The following is a 26,914-nucleotide window of genomic DNA, read 5'->3' on the forward strand; positions in this document are numbered from 1 at the left end:
ATGTTTTTTAAAAATTCTGTTCTGACTACTAAGAAATGCTGACTTCTGACTATTGACCAATGCTTGGACCACTTGTGCTTCTCAGTGGAAATCTGGAGCAAGCTACGCCACACTTTTCTTTATGTCTGATGTCTTCTTTAAAAGAAGCGAGACTCTGACAGAGAAAGATTTCAGATTAGGTTTAAAGGTAACAACAGAATTATACGAGAATTAGCTGAAGCACAGAGATGTTATACTTGGTTCAAAAAAAAACCCAAAAACCAAAACAAACAAACAAACAAACAAAAAACCCAGGGGGATGTCTTGTTATCTGCCACAGTAGACTATACAAAGTGCTGGGCAGCAGTTAATGATTAAGGTGAGTGCTGGTGAGATCACACACATCAGAACTCTAGGACAGGACTAAGACACACACACACTGGATGTCCAAGCCACATGGTGTTATTTGACAGTTCAGTCTTCAGTGACTTGGAGAGATGTAGTTGTGTACAGAATTTTCAACAAAGAGTTTTTGTACCAAATAATTTCTGTCAGAAGTTTATTTTATTGGTAAAATATTAAATAATATACAGAATTAAAAACTGCACTTACACTTCTGAGAAGAAATAAATCTTGGACAAATTATATGCTTGTTCCTGAGATTGGCTAAGTTTATTCCAGTAGCTGTGCACGCAGACAGTACAAACCTTTATAATATAACCCTTTCACAAAGTATTACAAAGTTTCTGCAGCTTCTTTAGTTGTCTACACACACGCACAACAAACGCACACACACACATTCACACATGCATATACAACGCTCACACACATATACACGGTACCCACGTACACGCACAGAGCGTGCACGTGTGTGCATTAAAAACAAAGAAAATACAAGTCCCACATTTTAGTCTGCAGTGATAAACTGTTAGGTGGCGGTCTCCCAACCAGGATGCAGCAGAATGACAGCTCACACAGCTGCAGAGACTGTCGCAGTATTTCCATAGTAAACCCCATTTTCTGAGGTATTTGAGCCTTAAAAAACAAAAACAAAAAAACCAAAACAACAACAACAAAAAAAACCCTACATCACACTGAGCAAACCTGACATACAAGGTCTGGGATTTTAATTTTACAGATATTTATATATATATTTATATATATATTTCTTTTTAAACAATAGTTTTTATTTCCCCAAATTATTAGTTTGAAAAAATGAGGTTCACTGGTTTGACTTTTTTTTATTCTTTTTTTCTTTTTTCTTCTAAAAAAATCAAAGTATTCTAGAAACTGTCAAGCAATTAGTCCTTAAAATAGTCTAATTACCTTTGGTATTATTAAAGAAAAAAAAAGTTTAAGTAGCCAAGACATATACTGTACAAATACAGTATGTGCTATCAAAAGAAATGCCAAAGAAATGTTACTTTTTAATAAAATGTGTATTTACATTACAGCAGTCTTACTACAGAAACACAGGTATTAAAAAAAGAAAAGAACACACTACATATAAATATGAATAATATAAAAGGTACTTCTCCATCTGCATTGAAACAGGTCTGCTTTAAATATGTAAAAAATTTTTTTTCAACAGGTAATATTGATTTAAACCTGACCTAAGTGCTTTGATATTTATTTTCCAAAAGGTGAGAAATGAAAACATTAAATATTAGTTATTTAACTTAAGACCATTAGACAGGAGTGGGAGAAAATCATATTTCAGCCTCAAGATAAACTTCTCATTCATGATTTCAAAGAGAATTTTGCCTAAATGAAGTTTCCAGAAAGTCAGAGAAGTCATTTGTTAATACATTTTTTTTTCAGGTTTTCATCGTGGAGTGGTTTCCACCTTTGCTTGTTATGTCCTGTGACATGTTATAATTTTCAAAGGTTTCTTTTCATCATTGGTTAAAGAGACAAATGTCAGAGAAAGAAAAGAAGAAAATGACCATAGTTTTTAAGACTTCAAGAGGGGTATTGCACTTTTATGGAAGAAAAGAAGAGCTGTTAAACTCCATAGCAAAAAGGAACCATTCTGAAGCTGCAAATAACACAGGGTCTAACAGACCCGATGGTGAGGGCGAGCATGGGGTCTGGAGACCTCTCTGAGCCTGGAATATCACCGCAGAAGTGGGAAAGCACTTGCCCCGCCCCTGCCCAATTGGAAGAAAGTTAAGACTCTTTGCTTTACATTTTTATCCTCTGTGGTGGGGGGAGGTCTATTCTCTTATGATTCGTATTTAGGAAGAAAGCCAAACGAGTCAAAATGCAAGCACAAGGGAGCCAGACGGATACTCCAATTACAGAATTTCTGGAGTCATGTTGGGTGCCTCTAACTTCAGGGTGAAGCAAAATAAGGACTGTCCAGCTTACCATGTCAAACCAACCACGCTTTAAAAACCTAAAACTACACTTGGGTATAAAAATATGCCTGCAGACTACACAGCTAACAAAAACCACTGAGACAAAAATTGAGACTTAATGAGCCAGAAGTTCAGAATTGATCTCCTAACTAGTAGGAGGGTCAAGAGAGACACTGAGAGGCCATGGCAGGAGGGCTACAGACAGAGAGGGGATGAGTTGGTGAGAGGAAAGTAGAGGCAAGGAGGCAAAACCAGAACTCAGCCGTATCAAAGGGCAAGTGATTGATGGGCATCCTCTTGGGTGCTCCACAGTCAAACCTTTTTTAGATCACAGTTCCATAATTTGAACAACTTTTTGAAAAGTACAAAGCAACAGCAACAACAAACATATCAGCAGTCCCTTGATCCCTTCCTTCCTTCCAGTGTGTTCCTTTAAAAAGCTATTTCCAGTAAATGAGACTCAGTGACATGCTAGCAAGTGCATAGTGCTGGCGAGGGTGACCTCCATCTGCCCAAGCATTCCTTACATGTCGCTTGAGGTAAACTGAAGGCCCGATTCACTGAAAACTCCTTATGTGGACCTATAGGAAGTTTTGATTCTGCACTTAATGTGGTTTATTAGCACATGACTAATAAATTTCATATTAATTCATAATATAAAAGTCATCTTAGGAAACTAGTTGTTCATGTGCTGTTTATACACGAGAAAGGTTGGATTCATAACAAACTGGTATAGAACATATATATGGTGTTATGGGAGGGAAACACCATAAACAGAATTAAGAAATCATTTCCAAGAGTGCATATGAAAAAAAATACAAACTCACAGTACCACAAGTGAAAAGGAAACTGCTGTGAAAGAGAACATTACATAAAAACCTTTGAAATTTTCGAAAATTTTAGGTTTCTGGAATAAGTGTAAAAATAGTCAAGGTGTTGTTATTTGGCCTAAGAGTACACTATGACAGAAGGAAACACTAGCATATCACAGCTTCTTGGTCATAGGATGTCTGCTTTATACAACCAGTGGTTCGTTTGCACGAAGCTGTCATAATTGAAGACACCCGCACAAGTGACTGACAACCCCGGACTACAGCCTCTGAGATGACATTTTGGAGACCAGTCATGGGGTGCTGAGCATTGTTTTGTTGAAGAGGAAACCATGATCTGCATTTCCACATCATTTCACGGAACAACCCCAGGTTAGAAGACAAGAGACAGAAGACCCAAGACTAGAGTCCCACCAGCTGGGCATTTAAAACAAAGCAAAACAATACTGTAATTATTGGCTCCAAATTATACCAAGAACCTCCTGTGTGATGCAAAACATATTCTTCCTCAAGAAGAAAGTGAAACACACAGCATAATCCAATTCACTGCTGACATGTGGGTCTATCTTCTATTTTGCCTCTACCGCAGAATAGTGTCCAGAAATATCATCAAGCTAAAAAGATTAAAATCTGGTTTCAAAGTTTCTTATCACATTTGCCAGCTCAGCTAAAAGTCTGGAAACTCTTTTAGCAGTTTTTTTTTCCTTCTTCTTCTAAGAACACAAAGGTGAATTAGAGAGTACTTAGATTTTATGTGATTTTTTTTTTCTTAAAAAATACACAGTAAAAGTGTGGTGAAGCTAAAGAGCTAACCAACACTCTCAATGCATTTTTAAAAGGCACCAATATAAAATTTTATAAGTATTTAATACATTAAATTCAGAGTTTAAGAGACCAGTTACTGTATATTTTAATTATTTTGCAGAAACTGGAAGACTAAAATATTTATAAAATAACTTTTATATATACAAAAATTTCAATTCACCCCACTTTTTTTCCCCTTTTGGATCTGGGGGGGCTTTTGCTGTAGAATAATTTTACAGACAGTAGTTATTAAAATAACATGAAAGACAACTGATGATGACCATCAATCTACAATTTTATAGTAAAAAGAACAATGGGAGGCTAAAACAGTAGCAGGTGACTTGGATAGTGTAAGTGCCATCCTGATTCTAGGGGCAGACAGCTCTCCTGGTCCTCTCCAGTCTCTTTTGCGTGTATCTTCCTACCCTAACTTGCCATTATGGAGAGAAGATGAAGGGTTGGGAACATCAACCTTGTGAGGTGTACAACTGGGTCAGCGAAGCACAAACACAAGCCAAGGTTTCTATATCACTCCCTGCATCTTCTTCCTCTCACAAAAGAATTTATATTTCTTCAAATATTCACCAGTCAACTTAATATCTTTTCATGGTTTCACCATTTTTGTTTTGTTTTGTTTGTTTTTCTAGATGCCAATCGTGGAGATTTGCGATTTCAATTGCCATTAGCCTTAAAGACACACTGACAACGTTGGGCTTTCTTAACACAACCTGCTGGATTAGACCCAGCTGCTGGCATAGCAACTGAACCTCTCTAACTTTAAGCTTCTGTAATACAAACTGGTGATGCTAATTGCTTCTTTTTAGTGAAGTTTCACTAAAAGAATGTGCAATACGCATTTGCATGCAAACTATACTGTGTTCAAACACTGACCTGTATGTATGCTAGCCAGACGCGTAACTTCATCCTAAATCTTAATGCTCGGCCCTCACATCCCCATTTTATCTAGAAAATTCTTAACGGAATGTTTGAATGACAGTGTTTCACACCTCCCTCTACCCCTCAGTGGACTGGCTGCTCTCACTGTTCTAAAAAGCTTTTAGGACAAGCAATTCATCACTATTATACAGAGGCAGCATGTTTCTCCAGAAGGAGCTGGCGATATGTGCATATAAACTGGGCAAAATTAGGGCAGTGCCATCTGATAAATTTCTGACAAACTGGAAAACACAGAGGATAACCCATTTTCTTGCCCCTCAAATCCTCTCTCAACTGTAAAATTTCACCTAAATAAACTGGTCTTGTAACGGTTATGTAAATTTGATTTATTTGGTATCTGGCCTTCATGCTTATTTTTAGGTGCTACCATGTCTCCTACTCTCTTTGGTGAAAAAGAGGCAAATTCAGTCACTGAGGGTCCCTCAGACAGCACTATGTCCATAAAGTTGATAGCAACCCACAAATCTTGAATTCACCTTGTCCCCATTCGTCCCTGTCACATCAGAGCTATCTACTTTTTTTCTGTACCTTGTGCCATGCAGCTGAAAAAAAAATGCTAAGTGTATATGTACAGCCAATATACCCTTTTAGCTCACTCCTTCGAGTAAACCAGGTTTTCCAATAAAATGGAATCAGAAAGGCAGAGCATATTGGTACCACCTTTTTAGGGGAAGGACATGATTCTTTCAGTACAACTAAATTCAGTGTCATCCCAGGGCAGGGAGGTGCATGATTGTTAATACAGTGGGTGCGAGCAGGGAGAAGGAAGAGTTGATAGTAGGTGCCTGCAGGTGTTCACCAAGAGCCAAAAGGAACACCAACAGAGACATCCAGATGCTTCCTTAAGGTGCAGTGAAACCAAAAAAAGCCATGAGCCTTAAACGTATCTACCTCATTCAGAAATAAATATCCTTTTCACTGTGATTCCAGGGTGTGTAGGGTAAGTGGGGACGAGGAAGGCCTGATGAGATGTCTTATCCCCAAGTAAACACTGTTTTCACAATGTACAAAGGGATACAAAAAACCAAACCCCCGAATCCCAACAGCTGGCATTTGATGTAGCTCTGTTTTGGTGCATTCTCTTTCTTACATGTAAAGGAACCATTTGGATATTTCTCCAGAAAGAACTAAGATAGGAATTAGTAAAAGGGGCAAGTCAGAACTACCTAGCTCTGGCTATGGGAGAGCTAAGACGTTCCTTAAATGACCAGACAGAAACCCACAAAGCGAGTTAGGAGCACATTGCGCATTGGTGGGTGCTTCTTCAGTCTTGAACCGTCCCACAGCAGACTGCAGTGGCATGGTTTTGGCCATGTCATGCAAGGGTCTGTTGGAGGAGCTATGTGTTACCACATAGCAGACCTTACAGCATTTACAAATGACAGTCGAACAATCTAGTTATGGTTGGGTTTGTTCTCCTCAAACACAAGCAGCAGGTTATGTCTGTCAAATGGATTCCTCCAAATGCCTTGATAACAGCGTGCTCCAATCCTACCCACAAATGCATGTCAAGTTCAGGAAAAAAAAATGCTGAGAACTCACAGAGATCAGATGAAAACCTGAGCATGAGATATGGAAGTATATGTTATGTGCAAATTAAGAGAACACAGAAGATTCTTGACTAAGGGGTTGAGATTCACTTCTGATAAGGACCTCTGGAGTTGAATTTCTTGTTTTTATTTTTAAAGTGCGGGCCTTTCTCCTGAAGACAGTCACATCCTCAACTCCAGGAAGGCTGAAAGAAAACTTGTTTGCTTGTTTGTTTGACCTGCACTCTGATATTCAGGCTACAAAGAAGTTCCCTTCTGTCTCCAGCAAAGGTAATACCTCTTATTACTGAAGAAAGAGTGGAATAAATAGCCCTAGGAAATAAAAGACCTTCCAGGGTTCAAGTTAACCACTTTCGGGTCCAATTAACAGCTGCTCCAAGATTTTAAAAGAAGCAGCTGCTGGCTTTGTAAGACCTTCTATTCCAAGAGTCAAAGAGGAATGGACTGTGGGCAGAACACTGAGTGGTCACAGCTTGAAGAGGAATACCAGAAAAGGGTTCTTGGAGTGGGAATTCCCCCTACCGTTCGCCTAATTACACTTTTCTGCTGACTTGTTAACACTGATTGAATGCTGATAAAGTGACAATTGTAAACACACCTTTAGAAGCAAATATGTATATAGGCTGCCATCATATTACAGCTTAAAAAAAAAAATCTCAAATCATGAAAAGCAGGATTCTTCCTGGAAATTGCTGACTGCCTCTTACCCACTCTTGAGACCACATATTATTCTGAAAACTACATAAAAAATATTATTTGTTACAGGTGTTAAAAGTAAGGCTGCCAGGGTGTCTATAAAATGCCAGTCATCAAAACTATGGAAAAACAGTGCGCAAGTTTAGAAAAATAAGATCAAAGGACCTCAGATGTATCGTAGTGGCCCTTGACTACCTGTAGTTTAAAAGTTTTGCTATATGATACAGTGTAAAACATACTCAATTATAAATTCCGTAGGGGAGGTAAACATAGAACCCACAACAATTCAACTCATCCTAGTAGTTATGGAAAATAACATTGTGTTTGTGTTCCATGATCTCTACGAACAGAAAATAAAATGGGTTTACATTTTGAAACATCTTCTTTGTGAGTAAAATGACTTAGACCGTTTTAGATTGCCAAACATCCTACCCAGAGAACTCTCAACTTTTCCGCCTTCTATCACAATCCCGAATATGAATGGAAAATCAGAATATCTTAGATGAATCTCTATGAACTGAGTGATCTCCTAAATCATGATAGGCCTTAACAAGGATGCATGGCCGCAATGAACTGCTTTAAATGCTCACGAAATAAACAAGCCAAGTTATCAGTGAACATCCCATCCCTTTTCTCTTGTTTCTTCCTTAATGTAATTAGGCAGAGCAAATGACATTTTGTCCACAAAATAAGAATTATAGACAGTGACAGCATCAAGAAGAGAGCATGTCACCATCCGAGGGAAGGTGGGACTGTAAGTGCAGTATTTCTTCATGTGCAGTTCTTCATAGGGGTCCCCTTTGGAATGAAAAGGCCTAGTGGAATGTGTGCTCCCCTCGAACAATGTGTGATGAAAATTCGTAGCGGTCCTGGCTTCTGTAGCCACAGATGTTGCATTCCAGTGGGTCCCGGTAGCCATGGCAACCCATGTGAATGGTATACATGACATGGTCTAGGAAAAGGACTCGGCAGTGCTCACACTTGAAGGCCCTTATCTGTTCTCCTTCTCCATTGAAAACCTTATAGATGTCCTTCAGAGAGCCCTTGGGGGCCTTGGTAGCATCCAAAGCCTTGACATCCTCCTTCATGTAAGCTGGGCTTTGTTTCCTCTTGGGATTTAAGGCAGGGTTTCCTTGGTAGGACTGGCGGTCATCATGGCTACTTTCTGAGTCAGTAGAATCGAGGCAGCTATTGCTGGGTGAGGCCTCTCTTTCCTGGGGTCGACTCTTTGGTCTGATGAGAGAGATGGGGCCATCCATGTTGTTTTCGTGACTATCAGATGTTTCCCTGCTAATGGGTCTTTCTATCCTGTTTGGATGATAGACCTGAGAATAAGCTGAGCTTATAACTGGGGCCACCTCGGCGATTGTGCTTGGTGCATGCTGCATCAGAGGGTGAAGGGCCTCAGCTCCAAGGTAGGTGATTGCATTGTTGATGGCTTGGTCCATCATATGAGACTGCATCAGCTCAGCCTCCTTCTCATACGTTAAGTTCATATCAAAGTGGATATCTGGGTAGCCCAATCGCATGAGCTTTTCCCCTGACATTTACAAAAAAGAAAAAGAGAAAACACAACAAAATTAGTGGTGGGATTAAAAATATAAAAAGGTACAAGACATTAACTGAACACTGCATCTTACTAAATCGTGCTATTTTACTTTTTAGGTCAAGTCTGGGCCCCTTTAGTTCTGTGGAGATGCACAGGTATGTGACCACACAAAGGGAATTTTTAAGAAGCATTTGCACTTGTTCTAATGCCACCACAGAAATGCTTCCAGCCTGAACGGTGTGCATTTTAATCTTATTACTAGTTTTTATTGAAACTTCCAATTGTGTGAATCTTACAAGTACAGGAGAAAGAATAAATGCTGGGTGAAAAGAAATCAGTCTAGGCTCATTTCTGCTTATCTCAAACACAGTTCGTTAGCTACAAATATGGTAAGAACAGAAGGGATGTGGTTATAGCCTATGGTGCTTCACTCCTGAGACGGGTCAATTTGGTTGATTTAGCTACTACCTTTAGAAAAGAAAAGTTATAGAGTCAATTTATGTCAAGTATTAGAATGTAAATGTCATTACTAAATTCGTTTGAAATCATATCAGCTGATAAAACAAAAGGAATTAAAGGCTACTTAAAATATATGAGGAATTACTCTTCAAGATACTTGTTCATGAAGTTTTGTTTCTTGGAACTGGCCAATTTTCACTTTTATACCAGATGTATCCAGATGTATCCAGATGTGTGAGGGTGATACTCTGTCTGTTGTTAGTCTCCAGCCTTTTTCTTGTTTGAAGTATATTGATTTTTCCTTTAACATTTACTATAAATTTTCCCCCAGTATTTTATTTCAATACAAGCTTTAAATGCTAACCATGAAGCATGTTGAGAGCTTCAAATAGAAAAAAAAAAAGCAATATTCCTATTTGACAGAGTAGTCCATCTTTTAAAAGATCTCCCTTTAAAATCATACAGTATTTACCTAGTTATTTTGACAAGGAAAGCTTCCAGATAAAGCTTCTTGAAATAGTGTGCTATTGCATGTTATAGTACATTGCAGTTGAAGGCCTAATACCTATTGCTGATCGAAAATGTACAGCCATAATAACTGCATGTTGGAAGAGGCAGTATTAACTAGTTAGTGGTATTTCAGATTTGAAGAAGCAGCTGATTAAGGTAATGATGAAGTAATAAAAGAAAATGAAAAAAGAAAACCACTTCCAGGCATCCAACTTAAGATATTGATACTGGGTGTGGTAATGTACACCTTTAATTCCAGTACACAGGAGGCAGAGGTGGGCAGAGGCGGGTGGATCTCTGAGTTGAAGACTAATATGGTCTACACTGTAGTCTACACAGTTTCAGGAGACAGGGCTACACAGAGAAATTCTGTTTTGAAAACGAACAACAAACAACCAAAACCCCCAAACAGACAAACAACAACAAATTATATTGAACTTGAAAAGTTTCAAAGCTAAGGTAGGGAAATCTGATCCAGATTCTCAAAAGCTTAAATTTAGAGACAATAACAGCTTGTCCTATATTTTATCTCAAATAAGAGGAATATTTAACTTGTATAAGAGGAGTCAAGGAAGACTTCTTGAAAGAAGAATCTATCCTCCTGTCCATGGAGAACAGAACGGGAAACACTGGCTGGCCAAGGAACACAGATGTGGGGCATTGCTGGCAGGAAGGTTCAGAAGCAAGTGGGGCGATTTACAAGTAAGAAACATCTCAACATGGCCAACAGTGGAAACAGCCATGTAAGAGGAGACAGGTAACCCTGCATGCAGCAGGAAAGGAAGGTATTTTATCCCTTGAGCATCATTATACTTAAACAGGAAACATGACATGATCTGATACTCATTCAGCAAGAGGATTCAGAAAGTAGGTGTAGTGAGAGACCTGGATTACTGACAGTGCAGATGGAGAAGGGTTAATGGAATGGCCAGTGATTTTACAGATGAAAACTAGGCCTTTGTGATTACCTGGACACAGACAAGGAGAAAGAGAAGCATGAAGCTGAGTTCTCATTCTTCAGCCTCCGGCATGGATGGCAGCAAGATAGAAAAGAGGATAGCTTTGGTTTGAGGATCAGTATGTGTAACAGTGACTCGAAAGCACTTAGACAAGATATCTCGGGGTGGGACAGACACGAGACGTGATGGCCTTATTTGGGAGACGGTAGCTTTAGAAGCCCGTTGATAGTATCGCTCAGCAATTGCAAAACGTAAAAGGGGTCAAAATTAGTGTTTGCAAAATACTTTCATGGCAACACACTGACAGAGCTAAGTTGGATTCTCATACTTTGCAGCATATTTAGAAGGCCTCTGCCCTGTTCTTCATGGAATGAGGGTATTGGAAGGCCAGAGAATACACGCTGCATGCTTGTCTCTACAGGATGCCAGACATCCTTCAGTAGCAGTTTCTGAGTGTGCTTCTAGGCTCTGCATATCATTTTCACTCCCAGTGCTACCAGAAAGCCCATGCCTAGGCTGATCTGTAGAAAACATCTGTTACTTTACATGTTATGTGTGTGGTCCAATAAAGAACTTTTGTGTACATACAGGTAGGTGCACCTATAAGTGTGTGTGTGTGTGTGTATAACATTTTGAAAATGAACAGAACCTGGAATGAACCTTCCATGGGGCAGTTCTCTATTCTCTCCCAAGGTATAGTGAGGGGGCTTGAGAATGCTATACATCTGTACAGTTTGGCGAGTGGACACAGAGAAGCTAGGAGAAAAGGCAAGAGACAAATGTTACAGGTACTGAGGGAAGAGTGTCTTCAGCAGGATCTAGGTTTCAATCGTGGCAGATGCTCTTTAGCATATGTGTAAAACAGCCTACAGAGGGCTCATTGGACTCAGAATCGTGCAAGTGGGTCAAAGCCAAGAGAAAGTGTTTAGGGGAGCCCAAGCAAGTGAACCAGGGTGTGGGCAATGGGAAATGAGTAGAATGAAGGAAAGCATGGAGAGAGGCACTGAGAATTCATTCAATGATTCCATCTTTGAAGAGGAGAGAGCACCTTTGAGTCCAGAGGTGGAGACCTGGGTTTGAGGGAAGGTTTTGGCTGAAGTTAAGAGAAGTTATCACGAAGGGCAGCAGGAAAATGTGAATGACTGAAGAACATGAGGACAGGACAGAGGAATTCAGGAGTAACACCCCTTAGAGGTTAATAAAAGACATGAGATATTTGCATGGATGCCCATAACCCTACAGCATTGCAGATCTTATCATAAAATCATTGCATTTCATTCCCTGTGACTATGGATACAAGATGTCCAAAGAGAGACATACCACGTGTGTAGAGAGTACAGTGATGTGGAAAATGCTCAAGATGGAGAATGGGGTGGTGGTGGACCATTCAGGGATATATTAAAAGGAAAGTCACGACCAATTTTGGATGAACAATCTGAGAAAACAATCTGAGAAAATTTTGGATGAACAATTTGAGATCAATTACACATTTACCTGAAGTGGCAGTCATTCACAAGTCTGGAGGGATTTCACCCGAGCTAGTTACTGGCAGCTGAGACAGAGTATGGAAAAGGTGCTGAGTCTGACCCAAGCAAGGGACAGTGATACAACAAGGCAGGAGAAGCAAGAATCCTGGCAGGACAGAGGTCAAAGGGATGAAGCATAAAATCGAAGATGCATTACAAGGATGGAAGAGACAGACAATCATAATGTCAGGAATCACAGCCAAGAATGCAGTAGGTCAAACAGTGGTACTTAACTGAGGGGTATGTGAAAAGGTTCACCCTAAGTTTGGAACGATGAAAATTCCCATTATAAGAGTGATCATAGAAAGAGTACCTCAACTGCTGTGGCTATTGCTGGCTGTATATTACCAGGTGTATTCCAAATAAAGAGAAAAAAAAATCAAGTTTAAGTAAAAATTGTCACTTACCATTTCACTGGTAATGAAATCACATGGTAGTTTTATAAAACTGTCTAATTTTAAGGAATGTGATCAGATTATATTAAAAGTACCGTCTCAGGTCTGGGCTGTGATGGCACACTTCTTTGTTCCCTGCACTTGGGAGGCAGAGGCAGGCAGATTTCTGAGTTTGAGGCCAGCCTGGTCTACAGAGTGAGTTCCAGGACAGCCAGGGCTACACAGAGAAACCCTGTCTTGAAAAAACAAAAAACAAAAACAAAAAACAAAAAAAAGGGGAGGATGGTAGTGTAGTGATAGGTCTCCCCAATCTAGGGGCACAGCTTGTATTTATATTAATTGAGTTGTGTTTTCATTGCTGGGGCATACTTGGGTTGGAGATTTACTGCAACACTCCTTTATTTTTTGAATGCAAAGTTTGGGAACAATTAAAATACCTCTGAATTCTAGATCAAATGCGCAGAGACTTAATATTGGAAATAACACTGTCAAAAAGCTGACACTAACAGAAAATAAAGAGACATCACAAGAGTGAGCAGTCGTGTTGATCTCCTGTCTTAGGCAGTTAAAGTTAAAAGGACATGCTAGCTTTCACATATGATCTCCTTTATATTCCTGTTTATACACCATGTTCACAGTGTTTACTGTCTAACCGTCTTCTTCTAATACTTTCCCACACATCTAGGGCTGTGTGTGTGTGTGTGTGTGTGTGTGATGTATGTGGGAGGTCATAGAGTGGGCGAGAATGTGGGAGAAAAGGCAGATCTGTTTGTCCTAGGCACACACCAGGCCTATGTCTAACACATGGACTCTTGTCTTTCACTATTGCAGGATCAAATCACCTGTCTCTTTTGCTTACCCACAAACTTCTGCGGAGTGGAGCTTTTGCGCTTTCCCATATTTGCCGTGAGCTTCTCTATGACAGCAGGTCTCTCAAAAGGCACCAGAGAAATATTGTTGTCCATGATAGGCTCTTGTTCCTTACAATCTTCCATAGGCGGTACTACAGAAGACCATATAAAAAGGCAATGTGGTGACTGTCTTCAACATTTGTGATTACGGAGATAAGTATGCTACTCTGAGACTTAGTACCCAAAATAATTTTGCCTGTTCAAATGAAAGGAGGTAAAAATCCCAGTACTAAAGAATATTCTTAAATATTATATAGACATGACGTGCATGTGAGCACACACACACACACATACACACATGTACACAGAACACACACTGACACATACACACACACACATGCACAATTTATTTTTACGAATCTCTCTCAGATCAGTGATATAAAGTGTTGCCACTCCTGGTGATAAACATGTTCATCTGACTTCTCATTTTATTTCTCTGAAGTATGTTTAGTGTAGATTAAAATTGATAAGACTTTAGACTGCACTACTACTGAGACAGTTGATTTTATTTTTCTAAAGTAACTTGCTCTTAACTTGATTTGGAGAATATCTTACCGGCAGCAGGATATTTGATGACTCTTCCCCTATGAGTTTTCCTGCAGCAGGTTTTCTAGTTGATGAGGTCCTACCCTGAACTACCTGTTCAGGAGCTGTGATGGGTAAGGTTTGGTTCTGCGCTTATCTGTGCATAGTAAACTGTAGATGCTTTAAAGTTGTAATTTATTTCTAAGAACAGAGGGATAGAGCAGTCCATTTTCAAACTGGCATTTTCAAACTGAACTGCTGCCCTAATTCATTTGATGGACTCCACTCATCATGGATGTCGCCACTGCTGTTGGCTTCAGTGTTGACATTGCTAAGGTGGACACATGATTCATAAAAGATGCTTTTGAGTTACGAATCCTGATCCAGGATATTTAAGGACAGGGTGACATGTCACACAGATCAGACGAGGCATTTAACTTAGCACTCATAGGAAAGACAGAACGGACCCATCTCTTAGATGCTCTTTGATTATTCATGACACACTGTAAAGTGATTCTCCTAGATTCCTCATTGAGGGCAGACCTACTATGTGAAACCCAATGCATTCTAGCCTACAAGGGGATGCTGGTGATGAACATTAAAGGATTTAAAGCAAAGATGAAAGTGAAGTGAATTTCCAGTTCACATGACCTATTGAGTACCAATACATTGAATACCAATACACAGAGTACCAGTACAGCAATACATGGTGCTGATGCTGAAATAAAAAAGAAAAAATCATCAAAAATGTTTCTTTAGTCAGCCATTTTTAAAAAATAAATAAATCAACAATAAATGTTTGGGCAACATAGTGGCTTGACCCGAAGAAGTTAATGTTTAACCTACATTTAATAAGATACCCTCTGGCTCTGAATAATAAGACATTCTCTAACACTTGGATGTCAGTTTAGAAAAAAACAATCAAGGTGAGATCAAGCAATATGGTCATTTTCTATACGGATACTATTTATATTATTGAGAGGAGAATTCCTCCCAAAGCATTACATAAGGCATTCTATATGATCTTTTAACAACTTTAAAATAACTTAGAAGAAAATCAAAATAATTTTGAAGCAAAATATTAAAACATAATGCCAAGGTAACCATAGAACTCATCTAAGGAGGCCAGGAGGCAGGAGGATGGAATGCCTGTTTGATGTGGGAAGCAAACAGGCAATGGGAGCAGATGATGGCCAACATTGTCATGCATGTTTTCAGTAGTAAATCCACAAGCGCTTATTAAAATAACTACATGCTGGACATTGTAGCTCATGCCTATACCCGAAGCACTTGGGAAGCTGAGGCAGGAGAGTTGTCATAAGTTGTAGGTTATGTTCAACTAAGAATCTGTTCCAAAAATGCCAAAAACAAACTATTAAAGTTCAAAGTGAACCTGTGAACCAGAGACCAAATGTACCAGAGGCCTAGAACTGAGGTGAAAAATATTGGCAGGCAAAAAAAATTGTAAAAAAATTGCCGAAAGGGCAGCAAGACTAGCGGATGGGGTTTGCCCCAGAAATTGAATATGTTATTCAGTTCTGAAATGAGTAGTCCTGAAGTGTGGCAGTTTTGCTTTAGGTATTGCACTGTATTTTCATAGCTGCATACACTTAACAGTCAGAATGAAACCTGGGTGGGGACTGTCCCCCACCACATCCACCTCAACTCAGATGGCTTGTCTCAAGTTCAATGAAGCTCATGTGAACTGAAAATGATTATGACAGAGTTTGGTCTGTGTTCTACTTCACAATAGCTCCCCATACCAAAAGACAAACTTTCTGCTACACTGCAATAACAATAACGGACAGAAACTTGATAGTAAGTCCTTTCTCAAGGCTTTACATTTAATAATCTATGTAATACTTTCCAGGCGTCTCACGAAACAGGTGTTCTTCATTTTACAGGCAGAGAATCAAAGATGCAGAGATCTGCAGTAATTTTTTTTTCTGTGCATCACTAGCCATTATAGAATGCTAATACTGGAAGGTCTGGATTTAGGGAATGTCTTGGCCTTGTTATAAATTTTTTTGTAGATCTATTTTGAATACTGACACCTTATAAGGCAGCTTAGTAGCCTTGTAAACTCATTGGGGAAAAGACCTGACACCTTTTTCCTTAATCATATAATCTGAGATTCTGCTCTTATAAATGGGGATGCAACATAACATAATGCTTTGGGATATATGCTGTTTACAATGCAAAACTCATTTTCTAGATATTTTGTGTTTCAATGGTATTAGCCACATGATAAGACATTTATCTTGACCTAAGTAAGGTGTATGTACTTCTGGTAATAGCTTCACTTGTTTATGAAAAATCCATAACTCCTATTGTGCTTTGACTCTTTTTGAATACCGAGGATAAGAGTGTATTTCTGTTTTCGTATCATATACCACACGAATAAACAAGCTATAAAGGCAGATCCGTGGAAGTATTCCCAAGACTGCTTCTTTTAACCAAAAATACCATCAAATTTCACATCCTAAGAACCGACTTCACTTTCCTTCTTGAAGGTGTCTTCGGTGTTCTGCCCTACTGTCTTGGCCAGGGAGTGCCTTTCATCCTTTCCTTGGCATAGTATGTGGCCAGTCTATGCCCATACTATCTCCTGCCCCGAGCAGACATCAAACCTTACTCTATATTGGTGACACTGATTTTTATCACCCAGTGACTTTGTAATGATTAAACCATGACACTCACTGGCTGGAACAGCATACAGTACTTTTGCCTCCCAGCTGCAACCTTCTACCTACCACTCCTTTCTTAACTTGAATTGTCTGCTAATGATCTTCGATACCTCTGCGCCTCTTGTCTGCATGGAATATACAGCCAGTTAGCTGTTGGAGATACTGACTTTCTCTCAACCTCTCATCGTCAGGTCTGATGCTTCGCATGACTGAGGCTTTCCTCAACTTCCTCATCAACTAGGTGTCTGCTCCTGGAGAACTTCACAGATGCCGTCACTACAGCGTTTCCTTCTGTTCATGTTATTTCTAACACAGATTGCTCACTACCATAATATAGGTATATAAGGTGTGCTCTTTTGTCTTTCTGTTTCCAGAATGTTCCATAGCAAGTCTTTGATAGTCCTTTCTGGATGAAGTGGAGAACACCTGACTCCTTTGCCTTCTCCCCAGGAAGAGCCAATGTGGGGGCAAACAAGCTTTGGAAAAGAGAGGCTAGGAGAAGAAACCGTCAGACATGGAGTTGATGGCAGCCATAGTGAAAAAAACCTTCACTCATGCCACTAACAGAGAGTGAGGAGCAGATAAGAGGGCAGGGAGAGAGTGAGGGAATCAAAATGAATCTCTGAGGTTCAGGACAAAGCGACATAGATGAGAAATTAGCAACTGTAGCAGCATTCCACCCTTGCTATTCTTCCCCAGGGCATCTCCCATTGGCTACCCATACACTCAATATAGTTCCCTGCTAAACATGCCCAGAGGAGGAATATCAAAATATTACTGTGGACCCAGAAAAGCACAGCATGAAGTGGTGTTAACACTGTGGTTGAAGTGTAGTTGGGTTTGAGTGTGACTGATGCACTATCTAATATTTAAGAATAGTTGTTAAAGCCTTTAATATGAAAACCTACCATCATTGTCATTCCTCCCTGGCCTGGCCCTGCTGTGCCCAGTGCCTTGGTTTGTCTCTTTCAAGCTCATCCCCATTGTGTTCAGGGTTCATCACAACCCTGTGAAAAGGCTAAACAATCTGGGAAACAAGGACAGGACTGGAAGCTCCAGTCATTTAGAAGACACATCTTTCTCTCTCTACAATATATAGCACTAGTTCTACGGTGGTAGGTCCATGTGCCAGTAGACAATATTAATTAAAAGTATATATTCACATCTTCTTTAAAATAATGTGAAGTTATGAGAAACTCTGGCTTTTATATGTATAATCAAGAGATCTATAAATGAATGAATGAAGAAATAAATTAATAGAATTTGTACATGTCCTTGAATTGAGGGCTAGAATTGCAGTAGGGAAACACTCTATGGAAAAACTAGTAAGGATACTCTGAAGCATCTTTGCAGAGCTTTGGCATACTGTGAAGTCTCCTTTAGTCTTCTACTTTCAGTTGGCACTAAAACCAACAATTTAAAACAGTGGTTCTTAACCTGTGGATCACAACCCCTTTGGCAATCTTTTATGCCCCCAAATACTTATATTACAATTCATAACAGTAGCAAAATTACAGTCATGAAATAGCAAAAAAAAAAAAAAAAAAAAAAAAAATGATGGTGGGGGTCACCACAAGTAACAGTGTTAAAGGGTCACAACATTAGAAAGGATGAGAGCCACTGATTTAAAACAAAGCTATGTCCTGAGTAGGCAGATGCGATATCCAGTGGTAAGCAGTGGCAACACTGAAGAGAATGGCCCACTTAGTCTTTCTTAGTATTAACGCCCTAAAATCAAAGAGCAAAAACAGCTGCTGAGGAGGTGTTTATCCTAGAGCCTAGTACATTTAATTCTCATAGTCTATCTGTGACCAACATAGTCAAACACCACACAGTCAAACCAGGTTTATAAAACCCTAAGGCTCATAGTTGTATAACATATGGGTCCTATGCTGTCCACATTCACCCAGGTAATGACAGCTTGCAATATCAAATCCACAGAGAGTTACCAGTGCTAATAATATAAACATAGATGATGGAGTCACAACAATGAATAAAACTAATCTATTCCTTATGTAAGAACTCAGAATATTTACAATAACAAAGATATTTAAAATCTCAAATTAAAACCACAAAATCACTAAGTGCATTATAAGCACACTTACACTGAATACATTATATAAAACATTATGTATAATGTATATGTATGTGTAGAAGTATGCCTATTATATAACATTTTATATATATATATATATATATATATATATAAACATTTAGTATACATTTAAAACAAACTAAAAATTCCATAAATAATCCCTGACTTATTTATATCTTAGTCAATGAATATTTATATTTTTAGAGTGACTGGGGCATATAATAACATTTAGCATTGGTTAATCTTTTTCAAATATCCCCCCCCCCAAAATGCCAATTAAGGCAGGACCTTTGTTTTTATTTGTATCAAATCAATTGGTATAAGTAGTGAGATAATAAGGACAGTAAGAATTTGAAGAGGTTGAATTCATTCCTCTCTTTTGTAAGACTGATGAGCTGAATTACCTTTGTAGGACCCGCCTCACCATCAGGCCCACCTTTCACACTGCTGGAGTGTATTGTTAGGATCAAGATGTTTCTCTGACAGAACATGTTTTTGGGGGAAGCTGAGGGATCAAATTTTGATCTAGGTTGTTTCTTATATATATATCTAAAATAAAATTAATAATTTCCCTAATAAATTATGGGGCAAAATTTCAAGTTGTATCACTGATGCTGCCGCTCTGAGGGAAGCTATAATGTTAATTAATACCCTCTGCACTCACTCAGGGAACTCAGAGATGCATACTGAACTATTTCAAAGAAGAAGTTCAGGAGACAACTAAGCAGTACTTTCCCATGGCATTTTAACACAGCTTTAATGCTGGCTGTCACTATGGTGTTAATTCGAACACATGCTATCAGAACTGATTTGGGAGTGCCACAGAAATTCAATCATCCTGTTCGTAGTGTGTTCCAAAACAGCTCATGTCAACTGCTGAGGACGACAATCCCATACACAGTCAATGCGGTTGAAAACTGTGGGAAACACAGTTAGGTTTTGTCTTCACGTAGAGAGAGAGAGAGAGATGGAACGGTCTAACCCACGAGAAGGACTATAGAAAGCAGAAGAGGAGGAAACAAAGGCCACAAATGCGTATTTTTACCCACCATGGTGACTCATGACCTGCCCGGCAGCCTCCATGTTGACATTCTGGAGATAGTTGTGACAGCGTTCCTTGTGTTCCTCCAGTGAGCTGCGCTGCTTGTAGCTTCGGCCACAGTAGTTACACTTGTGAGGTTTACCCACTGCGAAGAGAATCAAGGTTAATATGCTCCACTCCTCAGCCAATGAACCGCTAGCTTCTGGTAGTTTGGAAGAAACATTTATATGCTCTTCAGACAGTCTCTTCCACCTCCACACTCCAACTTAGGCAAAAACCATAAATTGTCTAGTAAAATGAAAAGATAGCAAGAAGGTAGGATGATCACACCTCCAAGAGTAGGGGAAATACTGAATCAACTCATGGTCTGACTGGGTTCTCTTTATTCTCATCCATGGTGGCTGATGATCAATTTTTACATTATGTGATTCTTAACACATTGACCTTTCTGCAACTATGCCAGGTTTCACTCATTAAAAAGACACATCAGGGCTATCCTGCATACATGGTAAGATGTATGTGTGTGTGTGTGTGTGTGTGTTCATGCATATGTGAGTTTTAGTAATTTTTCTGAAGAAAAACTAAAAATGCAACAGCTTGAAATGTCATTGTTTAAAAAGAAAAAAGAGATTATTCATGGGTACCAAGAAAATTAAAAGGAATCTTAGAACTGAAAATATTATAGATTAAGTAGCGAGAGAGTTTCTCCTTTCTCTTCACTGGATAGTAATTGTTCACACAGCAAAACTTTGCAATAGCAAGAATTACCCTCCAAGGTACTCTGAGTTGGATTCTTTTTTTTTTTTTTTTTTTTTTTTTTTTTTTTGGTTTTTCGAGACAGGGTTTCTCTGTGTAGCCCTGGCTGTCCTGGAACTCTGTAGACCAGGCTGGCCTCGAACTCAGAAATCCACCTGCCTCTGTCTCCCAAGTGCTGGGATTAAAGGCGTGCGCCACCACTGCCTGGTCAAGATTTGAGCTGGATTCTTAAAAAGACCCTCTGAAGCACTGACATAGTTAGTTACTATGACAATGGCGTCTTCCAAGCATCCCCTATTATGTAAGAGACTTTTTTCCTAATAGTCAGGAGGCCGTTATTTCAATACAGCTACTAAAATATACACTGTGATATTTATGGGGAACAACTTTGAAAAACTTACAGAAATGAAAGAAAAATAACCTTCTGGGCTGAGAGATGTTTAAAGACAGCATCATCCGATGGCTGTCATGAGCACTTTGGATCTTGGTTTGACAAGGATCCTGAATAACAGACACCAGTAAGTGGCTGGTGCCAGAGCCCTTGGCTCTGAAGGACAGTTTGAATCAGGCCAGTTAACCTCATTTGACTCCCTGGGGAATCGCTTAGATTTGCCTGGAGAACAAACAGAAGCCTCATTTCTCATAGGAAGATCCTCACTGTCTTACACCTTATTCCTTACAGGACCTTACACACCCAGGTGATGACATTGGTCATGACAGAAACTGTAATACTGTACCAAGCAGGAGTGCAGACAGTTGCTTAACCTTTGCACTGATGATTAAAAAAAAAAAAAAAAATCAAAGTCAAGCCTAAACCATGGATTTTATTCACTGTACACACTCATTAAAACAAATCATTAGAAAATGTAAATTTAATCAAGCCTTTTCGACAAAAGTGATCTAAGGCAAGGCTTAAAAATACTGGAGAAAAAATTCTACTTTTGAAAACTAGGTAGTCATGGTTCTATTTCTGGGAAGTAGCTGTTAATATAGATGTAGGGCATAGTCTTCTGTGAGAGTATTAACAGATAAGAAACTATATTTAGACAAAAATAGTTTAAGCAGTATGTATCTACATGTAAGCATATTGCAAGATGTGGCACGACCTAATGGTATTCTCATTTTCAATCACCATAGAAATGGATGACATTACATCGAATAGGTCTAACAAATTAATACTCGTCACACAAGTATAGTCCACGGTGAAACAGTTCAGTCACTTCCCACCATCCCTGCTGGCAGTTTTGGTACTCTGGATCCTATGATATCCTATGTGTTTTTCAACATACTTTCTCCATGTTACTCTAAGCATCCTTTATATAATGCAAACCTAACTGAAATATGGCTGTATGCTTATATTTCTAACCTCTATAACCTCCCAATCGACTCTAGACAGTTAAAAGAATGAGAAAAGACAAGTTTACATCTGTCTGAGTTTCTTTTCCCATTGCTGTGTTGAAATGTCCGGAGAGAAGCAACTCAATGGAAGAAAGAGTTTAGTTCAGCTTATGGTCCAGCCTGGCAGGGAAGTTAAAGCAGCCGGAGGTCACATAGCCCCGCAACCAGGAAGCAGAATGCAATGACATTCTTCCTCCATTTTATGCATTTAAGGACCCAAACCCAGGGAGTGATGCCACAGCATTTTAGCCTGGATCCTCTCACCTCAATGAACTTCATTAATGTATTCCTTCAAGCCATGCTCAGAGGCTGACCTACTATAGATAACCTCTCAAGATGGGGTCACTTCCCATTCTGTCAAGTGGGCAATTGACATTAACTGTCACAACTTTTTACTGACGTCAACTCATTTCCTAGCATCCCTCTTTTTTTTTTTTTTTTTTGGTTTGAAGCCTATCTCACTTGTTCACATATTTTAATTCTATACCAATTAAACAAATATTGGGTGACATACTGGATTCTGAAATGCCATACTATAATACTATCCTATCTCAAGAGTAGTTGCGCTCTGGAAACACTATTATGCCTTCTTTCACAGCTCTCATTTATTGAATACATATTTATCAAAAGGAACAGTAGGTATCAACTCAGTGCTGAAATTAACTTGTACAGTGCAGAACAAATTCTCATGGATCTCATGTTTATATTACAGTTTGGTAAAAGCCTAGACTCAGTTTATTAACAATATACTACAGGTAGATTTTGCAAGGTAAAAGAAGAGAGTGCTGATATAAGCCATAGAATCTTTAGTATAAGATGGAATGGGAAGGTTGTATGTCTGAAGTAGGAACATCTATTACAGGTGGTGGTTGTGGGCCTGCATTTGGGTACTGAGAACCAAACTTAGTCCTCTGGAAGAACAGTAAATGCTCTTTAATCACTGAGTCACCTCTCCAGCACATTTATTTTGTTATTTTTATTAATGATTATTTTTATTTTTACCAGTTATACATGTAAAGAAAAAAACATATGTAAAGGAAAACAAACAAATAAAACCAAGAACTGTTCTTGAAATACACTATGCCCTTTCTGTCTGGGCCCCACAATCTAGTCATAATTCCCAAAGTAGTTTTCCAACAGAAGTGATTCCAACTAGAAAGTGATTATATCCTATTTTTAAATAATGTATTGTTTGTCATTATCCATTAGGGTGAGAGATGATACATTACCTTTTTCTACTCCTCCCCCACAAACATCCTCTCAAGCCTCCTTTGATTTCAAATTACAAGAAAATTTCAAATTAATAGTATAAAAATGGAAATGTCCATTATTAATGGAGATATTAATCAAAGTATATTATATGGCTAAACCCGATTCCATTTCAGTTCTTGTACAATTTTTAATTTTTCCTAGTTAACAACTGCATTTAAAACCCCTCTTTGTGGTCTTGTGCCCAGTGTTTCTTTTTTCTCCTCACCAGATTTTCCTTCAACACCTAATAATAATGATTCTAAACACCCTGATCCCAGTCCGTTCTCAGCTCTTTGCCATGCGCCCCTCCCTTCTTGTCTTCTCACAGTGAGGCATATTTCTAAATCACCAGAACCCATGGAGTTTTTAGATTATTCTTGTAATTGTAGGCTTGGCACTAGTCATTGTTCCTCTGACTGGCCTCCTTGATTTCCTAAATCTAACGTGTTTCTCTCTCTTTCGTCAGTATAGGATTTCTGCATTGGAAATAAATTCCCCTTACATTTTGAAGGTTTTGTTCCAATGAAATAAAAATCATTAGCTTCTTTTAAATACTTGATATAAATGTGATTTTATATGTAGCCTGGGTTACTGAAAAGCTCTTAACATCTATTTGTCTTTGATTTGGGGTGCTATTGAAATATGAATTGCATGTCTTTAATTTAGAGTTTGGTGCATGCCCTTTAACTTTTAAATTGTATGTGTAGCATATGCAATATTTATGAAAAGTTTACACATATGTACACAACATGTAATATAAATATATGGCTACGTACATGTTGTTATTAAAGAGTTTGTGACTCTTAACAAAGGGTCATAACTCTTTTTGAAAGAGCAATAGATAGATAGACATAGATAGATAGATAGATAGATAGAGAGAGAGAGAGTACACATTTTGAAAATAGAGATATTTACTGTTTTATTGATGTCACTGATAAAAACTTATATCCATTTCAGTGAAGACAATCAACTGCCCACTTACTGTCATGTATTTCTAGACTGTATTCCATTCTATTATCTCTGTCCATAAATCAGAAAATCAAGATTTACCATGGTCTTTATTTATAAGATAACTGAAAGAATTCTATAAATGGATTACTAGCCAGTGTCAAACCAACTTGAAAACTCTCGTACTAAATCCTATTTGATGGATATGTTATCTTTTTCTTATATTTCTTGAATCACGCTCATAAGAGCTACTGTGATGGCTGTAGGTTTTAGTGCATTTTTGAAAATTGCTCAGAGTGTAGATCTTAAGTATTCTCATCAGAAAATTTTGAGATTTTATTCAAGAATTTTGCGTTGAATTTTTCATTAGAGAATTTTGCACCTGTATTCACTAGCGTTGCTGCTATCCACTCTTCAGCTTGTGTCATAGCTGTGACTGGCTAGCAGACTGAACTCACCTGAACGGCATTGGTACTGTGCAATTGCACCAATGGAACTCACAGGTATCGATAACAAATGGTACCTTCTTTCCTCTCTGGAAGAGTTGATTTCTCAGGTGCTTTCCCTGCATACTCTGCTTTTCTTCAAATAATGAAGAACTTCCTAGTGACATCATGTGTAGTTTTTGGTTTGGGAAGGTTTTAAATTCCTCTTTCAATTTCCCAAGTAAATAAAGTTTAGCCACAGTATCTGGTGCTTCATGAGTGAAGTTTGATGAGTTTCTTCAAAAGCAGAAATTTTGTCATTTAACTGAATGCACTGATATAAAACTCCTTGTACTACTTCTGTATTTGCTTCCAGTGCATCTGGGGCTTCCACAGAAATCATACAATTGTACTTTCACTCTGTGTGCGGTCATATATGCGTTCCTCTCTTTAGCGTGGAGTGATCTGGGCTCCTTTTCAGATGGCTCCTCTACTAAAATCAGCGTTTGTATTCATTAGCTTTCTCTCCTTCCTTCTGTTTGATACTTATTTATTTTTGTCCTTGCCCTTATTTTCTTTCTTAATATATACTTGGTTTTAATTTGTCCTTTCTATATTGTTTAAGAAGGAAGCGGAATTATATTGCGAATTTTGAATTAGTGGATTTTAGATCCCATACATAGCTACACTGTTTAGAATCAATTTGGGCCTTTTGAGCTTTGCTTTTATGGTCTCCAGAAGGCCCAGAGCATACTAAAATGGCCAGGTAAGACCCTTTCAGGATGCTACAGAAAGCAAGATCTTTTCCACTTTGGTGGGTGCTTTCTGGTTGCTATTTTCTGAACTTCAGAAAAGCTGATCACCAGTTAGTCTAAAGGTCAAGAGGAGCACATGCAAATGTAATGCCTCTTTCTTTGCAGCCTCCCATGCACTGCTCGCTACCTCCTGTGTTCAGCTCAACTGCCTGGAACTAGCTGGGTTCTCTGGGTGAGAGATTGTATGGAAACTGCCTCCAAAAAGTCAGCTGGAACAATTTATAGTCCTTGACATCTTTGTTTTTTGTCACTCGGGCATCAAAGTCCTACCCTGCCTATTGTTCTATGGAAAATTGCCATATTCTAGAGGACTGTGATGGGAAGGCAAATATGGCCCCAACATTCACCATGGGTGGAAGCAAAAGTTGCAGTTTTAACTGACGAATACTGAGAAGACATGCAAATAAATACCAAGAAGTCAGGCCCATTCTGTACACATTTTAGTACCAATGCAGTTCAGGTAAACTGGCACAAAGTTTCTCTTAAGTAAAATTCTAAGAAGATAAGTTACGATGCCAAAGATTCTTAGAGAGAAGATCATATAGCCAAGGTTTATAACTGCTTTAAAAGCTATTGCTGCTCTTTCCTTTAACATACAGTCCTTCTAGAGAAAAATCCTACAACAGACTCACTGGCAGGTTAGAGCTGTAAATAAACATTCTTAACCTAAGGAATAAATAGGAAATTGGAAATTTAGAAAACAAAGTGAAATAAAGCAAAGGTATGCATTGGCCTTCAGTTTAGCAGTGTTTTTCCTGTCTGTCTTGATAAGGAATTAGAAAATTATTAGCGTTCTTGTGTATCAGAACTCCCTTAACCCTATCTAAAAATAAGAACAAGCCGAAAAGAGCCTCATAAAGGGCTTTGGAGCAGGAATGTTGTCTGTAGGTTAATGGGGTGTCATGAAGGCTTGTATAGTCCAACCAAGTCTGCTTCACTTATATTTTCTAGTGAAGCAGTAGTTTTTCTAGTGAATATATAAAACACATTACAATCTACTTATACATTGGTAAATTTCTCATTCTTTATACCGATGCAAGTATTTCTACCCAGGTAAAAACACCCAAAGGAACGCATCTATTAGGCAGAAATTACATTTACCATTTCAAGACAGACACAATCAGAGAGAGAGGGCATTAACTAGATATTATACTTATGTTCTTTTAGTAAAACTGAATATATCCACTTATGAATACTTTTAGGAATAGAAGTATTCTTGATAATTTGAATGAGAATGGAAGATAACTTGATAATTACTTGCAGACTTATAAATTAACTCAAAGAAAGATTATTACTACATGGTGAAAATTGTTATACTTTGTTTGAATTAGTAGTCTGTTGTATTACATAGACTTCACATCAACAATTTTAAGTTTCTTGTGCATTGTATGTGGTATGTGTGATTGTGCATGCTTGTGCATGTGCGCACGTGTGTGTGTGTGTGTGCACGTGTGTGTGTGTGTGTGTGTGTGTGCGCACGTGTGTGT

General features: G+C 38.6%; 1 protein-coding gene across 17 annotated transcripts in view; it reads right to left on the minus strand.

Moving 5' to 3' along the window:
• Positions 1 to 524: 524 nt before the first annotated feature.
• Ikzf2 (IKAROS family zinc finger 2) overlaps positions 525 to 26,914 on the minus strand; it is a 153,079-nt gene continuing 126,689 nt past the window's right edge. For all 17 annotated transcript variants that reach the window (XM_031367826.1, XM_031367825.1, XM_031367830.1 and 14 more), the window contains 3 exons: positions 19,842 to 19,979; positions 13,434 to 13,577; positions 525 to 8,716 (listed from right to left, as the gene is read on the minus strand). In XM_031367826.1, coding sequence (XP_031223686.1) covers positions 7,992 to 8,716; positions 13,434 to 13,577; positions 19,842 to 19,979 — 1,007 coding nt within the window. In that variant the 3' untranslated portion in view covers positions 525 to 7,991. The remainder of the gene's footprint in view (positions 8,717 to 13,433; positions 13,578 to 19,841; positions 19,980 to 26,914) is intronic.

The sequence above is a fragment of the Mastomys coucha genome, unplaced genomic scaffold (genome assembly GCF_008632895.1).
Source record: "Mastomys coucha isolate ucsf_1 unplaced genomic scaffold, UCSF_Mcou_1 pScaffold14, whole genome shotgun sequence".
Taxonomy (NCBI): domain Eukaryota; kingdom Metazoa; phylum Chordata; class Mammalia; order Rodentia; family Muridae; genus Mastomys; species Mastomys coucha.